General features: G+C 44.2%; 1 protein-coding gene across 1 annotated transcript; it reads right to left on the bottom strand.

Moving 5' to 3' along the window:
- Window positions 1-2770: 2770 nt before the first annotated feature.
- Window positions 2771-3557, bottom strand: LOC129406496 (cell division control protein 42 homolog). Its single transcript, XM_055144486.1, has one exon. It carries the CDS (start codon window positions 3503-3505, stop codon window positions 2858-2860), a length of 648 nt encoding a protein of 215 aa, XP_055000461.1. The 5' UTR covers window positions 3506-3557; the 3' UTR covers window positions 2771-2857.
- Window positions 3558-6576: the final 3019 nt, after the last annotated feature.

Raw genomic sequence — 6576 nt, 5'->3', positions numbered from 1 at the left:
GCTGTGTGCTCATCTCAACCGCCAGACACACAGACTTGCCAGGTATGTGTACACCGCACAGTCACACACACACACACACACAGATATAAGTACACCTCACAACAAGCACACACATACCAGGTATGTGCATGCCTAACAGCAATACACACCACATATGTGCACACCTGAAAACTGAAAACCACACACACACACACACACACACACACACACACACACACACACAACTCCTCAATCTTTTCACCAGGAATTGCCTCACCAGTCAAGTCTTGGTTTGCCTGTCAATTTCCAAGACATTCTTTAGGGCCACACCTTGGGAGACCCACGGTGGTGGCGGGAACTGAGGCGGGGCTTGCAAGGCAGCTGGCCCACCTGCTGTGCTGCTGCTCCAGCCCCTCCCCATACCCTCTTCCTGGCCTGCTAGGTCCAAATGCACCTGGGTTCTTGAAACGCTTCTCCCGGCCTGTTGGCGTAATGCCAGCGGTGGCCACTAGAGGGCAGTGGAGAAGCCGTGCGGGAGAAGGAGGCGCCTTCCCAGGGGTCCTGGCCGCGGGGGGCTGCTGCGGGCCTGAGCTCTCTCCGCAGGGTCGTCGGGGACTGCTCCGCTGAGCCGTCTCGGGTCTGGGGCTTTCCCAGGAGCCCGGGGGGAGTCGGGTGGTGCTCAGGAGACTCGGCGGTGTCTCCTGGCGGTACCTGGTGAGCGCAGAGAGGCGCGTCCTGCGGGGTCTGCAGGACTCGGCAGCAGCGGCCCGGCCTGGCGGGGCCCAGGGGTCCAGGGCCACATGCGGCGCTTCGGCCCGAGCCTTTCTGGGCATGGACACCGGGCCCGCTGTGCGCCACCTCCCGCCCCGAGCCTCGGCCCGCGACCCGCGGGTCACCAACAGTCGAAGTTCCGAAGGCGCGACCAGGGCTCGGTCACATCAGATCAGGGACGCGAAGGTGCCCGGGTTCCTGGCGACCCCCAGGAGCTGCGTCCGTCTCTCCTGGAAAGGGCAGAGCCGGGAGGAGGGCTCAGTGCTCGGGCACATCCCGGCAAGCCCACCCCACCCGCCCCCAGCCCGGAGGCTTGACCCCCCAGGCCACAGCTGCATCCCCCCAGCTGGCGGCCACAGCTCGGCCTGGGGGTCTTCCTCGGGGCCCCTCCAGCTGGGCCTTCTCTGTAGCCGTTTCTACCTGCTGTGTCTGTCCTATTCCTGGTCGTTTATGTGTGTGATTTGGTTATTCCTTTTTTCTGCTTCACATCTACTTTTTTGAAACTATTCTTTTAATAGCGTTCATTTTTTTTTTTTCTTTCTGCTTTTTGGGTCAGACCCAGCGCTGCTCAGGGGTTACTCCTGGCTCACGAACTCAGGAATTACTCCTGGTAGTGCTCCGGGGAACATATGGGATGCTGGGAATCGAACCCGGGTTTGCTGCATTCAAGGCAAACGCCTTACCCTCTGTGCTATTGCTCCAGCCCCAATAGGGGTCATTCTTTTTTTTTTTTTTTTGAAGCGTTTTTCGTTTAATACATCTGAAAAGAATGCTTATACAAAGACTTGAGACATGAGAAAGCATTGTTCAACACTAATGATTCTACAAGAATTAGGATTGGGGAAGGTGGGAAAAATTATCCGACCATTTTTAAAAACTGGAATTTTTGCAACCAAAATGAGCTGATAAAATCCCTATTAACACTTATTATAAAGACTCTTTATAAGTCTCTGTTCCCCATTTTTTTGTTTTGTATTTTTAATTAACCTAGAGCCTCAGTTGGCTGCTCTAGGGTTCTCAGATGCACAACAGAAATAAAGGGATGCCCCTGGCTGGTCCCCATGTTGTTAAGTGTTCTCCCCACCCCACCCCATCCCTAGCTTCTTAATGAAGCAGGTCTCCATCTTCTTAACTTGGAACAGGTTGCATATCATTGCAAGGGTATCTTTCCTCTAGCACCACCCCTCATATTTTCTCTATATACCAGGTCTTCAGCTATTTCTAGGACTACTGTACTATTACACATCTTGTCTATGCTAAGCATATAAGACAATGATTGAGAAGGGAAAAATGCTTTTTAATTATGTACTCAATCCATTCGGTATATTTCAAAAGGTGCAATACTTTTCACTTATTAGAGAAGTTAGAAATTAACTTCAGGGGAAAAAACTTTTTAAAAAAATTAAATGGCAAACATATTTCCTTGAAAGTCACAGTCACATATATAGTGCATCCTAGAAAAGAGGAGGGGCAAATCTGGTTCCACTTTCATGAGTTTCATCAAAAACCGAACCTACTCGGGTGGAGAGAAAAGGCAACTTTCAAAAATGAATATTTTTACTGCACGAGGCATCTGCTATACTCCTTCCTAAGAGCACCAGGCGGGGAGCATGTCCTCTAAACCAGGCGTAGGAAGTGGAATGTGCAATCCATCCATCCTCCTCTCCTTAATGGCTATACAATAGTTAATGAATTAAAAATAAAAAATAAAAACAAAAAGGACTAAATAAAAACTGACCCTACACACACTCCCCCCGCTCCACAAAAGGAAAAAAAAAAAAGGACAGGAAAAAAAAAAACAATTACTAGATGCCCCAGATTACTCCAGAGTGGAGCCCCAGAGCAGCTTTAACAATCCGAATTACTCTGTTACAGAGTCATCACAAGCATGCCTTGCTTTTAAACAAAAATAAAACAAACAAAAAATTTTTAAAACAGCAAAACTGAAACTAGCACTGATCACTTTTCTGACAAATACGCAATGACTCAAAATTCACTAGTATCAGGAGAGGGAGGGCCATTCCTATGAGCCTGTCTTACATGAGTGCATGTGGGTAGGTGCAGGGCCTTTGTCATTATTGCAAAAACGAATTTTAATTTTTAATCTTTAGTTTGATTTAAACATTGCTTTTAGTATGATGCCGACACCAGCTGTGCAGAAAGGACTCTGGAGAGACGTGCATAGCAGCACACACCTGCGGCTCTTCTTCGGTTCTGGAGGCTCCAGGGCAGCCAATATTGCTTCATCAAATACATCCTCTAGGCCTTTCTGTGTGAGTGCAGAGCACTCCATATATTTAACAGCCTTCGGGTCGCGCGCCAGCTTTTCCGCAGTCTCTGGAGTGATAGGCTTCTGTTTGTTCTTGGCAAGTTTTTCAGTAATAGAGGGGTCATCTCTGAGATCAATTTGGGTCCCAACAAGTAAGAAAGGAGTCTTCGGACAGTGGTGAGTTATCTCAGCCACCCACTTTTCTTTCATATTTTCAAATGAGGACGGAGAGACCACTGAAAAGCAGACGAAAAATACATCTGTTTGTGGGTAACTCAGTGGCCGTAATCTGTCATAATCCTCTTGCCCTGCCGTATCAAAAAGTCCCAGAGTATATGGCTTTCCACCAATCACAAGAGTGACTGCATAGTTGTCAAAAACTGTTGGTACATACTCAGATGGAAATTTGTTTGTTGTATAGGATATCAGGAGACATGTTTTACCAACGGCACCATCACCCACAACAACACACTTAATTGTCTGCATTGCTGAAACAGTTTTGTATCCACTTGACTTCAAATTCAGTGATGACCTCAGCTCCTCCCCGGGGCGTTGGCAGCACTGCCAATAGGGGTCGTTCTTAAGACACTCCGGAGGGGAATCTTTATTAAGATATCTGGGTTCCCCTTAGGCCCCCTGTGGGTCAGGGAGCTCAGTGGCCAGGCCTGGCATTGGGAGTCACCAAGGCTACATCCTGTGCTGCTGAGGACCAAACGCAGAACACAGGTGCTATGGGTGCTTTGCAATTGCTCTAAGACTTGAATGCTCTACCTGGTCCTGGTTTTATTTTATTGGAGAATTTCATTTGTATTTATCACTTATAAATATAGCACAGTGGGTAGGGTATTTGCCTTCCATGCAGCCGACCTGGGTTCAATTCCTTCATCCCTCTCGGAGAGCCCGGCAAGTTACCGAGAGTATCTTGCCAGCACCGCAGAGCTAGCAAGCTACCCGTGGCCTATATGATTTAACAGTAACAAGAAGTCTCACAATGGAGACATTGCTGGTGCCCGCTTGAGCAAATTGATGAGCAACGGGATGACAGTGACAGTGATATATATACATACACACAGACCCTTACAGAGTGAAACTATCCATTGATAACTACACACAAAAATAGAAATCAAAATTTTTAATATCAAGCAAGGTGATTTTATTCCATGGGTGAAATAGAGAAATTTTATTTAAAAAGCTACATATTCTATAGAAATATTTTGAAATAAAATTGGAGAGAGAAACTCAAAGTATTAAATGTTTATATTATTTAAAAACAGATCATTCTAAAATCAGTAATCTAAGTGTCCTCTGCAAGATCTAGAAAAGGGAATGAACAGTACATCTTATTTAAGCAGAAAAATATAGATAAGAAAATTTAAGAGCATTATTTTTCTGAAAACAAAAAAATATGGAGAAAATGATTAAAATGCTAAAGTTTTTTGAAAGGCCAGTAAAATAAATATCCAACAAGACTGAAAAGAGATAAGAAGAGAAATGAAAGTCATTATCAATATGTGGAGAAAAAATAATCTATCCAAATGGATACAAAATAAAATAGGTCACACATGAAGTTCCCAAAAATGCTTTTTACAGAAATAATATGTTTTATTTTATTTATTTTTGTTGAGGGACTACCTGTGGGACCCAGGGATCTCTTGGGGGTGGTCAGGGGGCCGTAGAGGATAATAGCAGTGGCTATTATTTTCTATTATTTGCGCCTGATGAGTTGGTGTTCCCACTTCCCTACATACTTTAATAAAATAATGTAGAGAGTTTTTCCCATTAACTTAGCAGTTTGGATTGCCTTTTGGCAATCTGCCGTAGCGTTTTCCACCGCTAACGTTAGCATAAGCATTTCACGAAGGCCTTCATCAGGTATAGCCTTCTCAAGAGCGTCCTGGAGTCTGGCAATAAAATCTGTTCATTTACTTTCTGAAAGATTTTTGTGAATACCATAGTACATTTTGCAGAGGTCTCAAGATAACGCCACGCCTTTAGACAGTTCTTATTAACAGCTTCTAAAATGTTTGCCTTCAAATGGAGTTGTTCTTCCGCTAAAGCCCACTTGCCAGTGCCTAAAATCTGGTTCACAGTGATATCAACATGTTTTGGTGTTTGAATTCTAGCATATTTCCCAGCCTCTTCTTTCCACCAAGATTTAAATTGTACATATTGAGAATTTTCTAGCACTGCCTTTGCAAGAGTTTGCCAATCAAGCTGAATTACAGTATTAGCTTCTGCAAAATTTTCAAGAAGGGCTAGCAGAGAATTAGAAGTAACACCATACGTGGTCACAGCTTGCTTAAGTGAGGAAAGAAACTGAAAAGGAACAGGCTCACATTGCCCTGCCTGTCTTTTTCTTTGCACATCAGGATTACAAACGACTGGAAAAGCCATAAACTGAGCAGGCTGTTGGCTCAATTTTGCCTTATAGAAAGGAGCTTCAGATTTTTGCATCAGAGAATGCAACTCAGGACTAAGCTTAGAAGGGCAACACAGAGATTCCTCTTCCCTATTCTTATGTAAGTGAGGGGAAGAAGCTGCCAAAGGGTCAGGATCAGTGGTACCCTGTACAGGAGGCATTATGCTTCTTTAAGAAGGGTGGTGCATCTCAAGGTACTTCATTTGTCTTATTCATTTATCTAATTTTTTATTAACTTTCTCAACTCTTGGGCGCTTACAACCTCTTTTGAAACTGAATTCTCTGTGTCTGACTCGAAGCTGTCAGACTCAGACCGGGCAGGCAGGTGAATCATCAATTTGATATGAATCACCAGATAATATAGATGCTGTTGGCTTAGCACCAAATTTAGGCTGAATCAAAGATTCTTCTCCACTCTTCTCCTCTAACACAGGAGTTTCTCTGTAAGTTGCTTTGAAATTTGATGAATCAGTGCAGAGAGCCGTATGAGAAGACGAAAGAGAAGTCTCCTCATACTCAAAGTCAAACTGTGAAAATTTCAGGGCAGCAGCAATACAATTGTATGTGCTCCATTCCTTTGCTGGGATCAAATCTCCATTTTTTTAAATTTTAAGTTATAATTTTATTAAATTATAAAAATAGGTCATCTTATTGTGAAAAAACAGAAAAATTGTTGAAACTTTTTCACACTGTATTCAACAGATCACTTGTGTCTAATTCCATTATTTTTCTTATTTTTAGACAAATAGCTTTCCAGTCATTCTTTTTATTTTAATTTTTTTATTTTTTAATTAGTGAATCACCATGAGGGTACAGTAACAGATTTACACAATTTCGTACTTGTGTTTCCCTCATACAATGCTTGAGCACCCCTCCCTTCACCAGTGTCCATTCTCCACCACCAGTGAACCCAGTATCCCTCCCACCCCCCAATCCCATCCCCCCCACCTCTGTGGCAGGGCATTCCTTTTGTTCTCTCTCTCCTTTTGGGTGTTGTGGTCTGTAATAGGGGTAGGAGTGGCCATCGTGTTCAACCTATGGTCTATTTTCAGCACGCATCTCCCCTCCTGAGCGGGTCCTCCAACCACAGTTTATTTGATGTTCCCTTCTCTATCTGAACTGCCTTTTCTCCCAGCCT

Source organism: Sorex araneus, chromosome 7, assembly GCF_027595985.1.
Source record: "Sorex araneus isolate mSorAra2 chromosome 7, mSorAra2.pri, whole genome shotgun sequence".
Lineage (NCBI taxonomy): Eukaryota > Metazoa > Chordata > Mammalia > Eulipotyphla > Soricidae > Sorex > Sorex araneus.
This window is presented reverse-complemented; position numbering and strand designations above follow the sequence as displayed.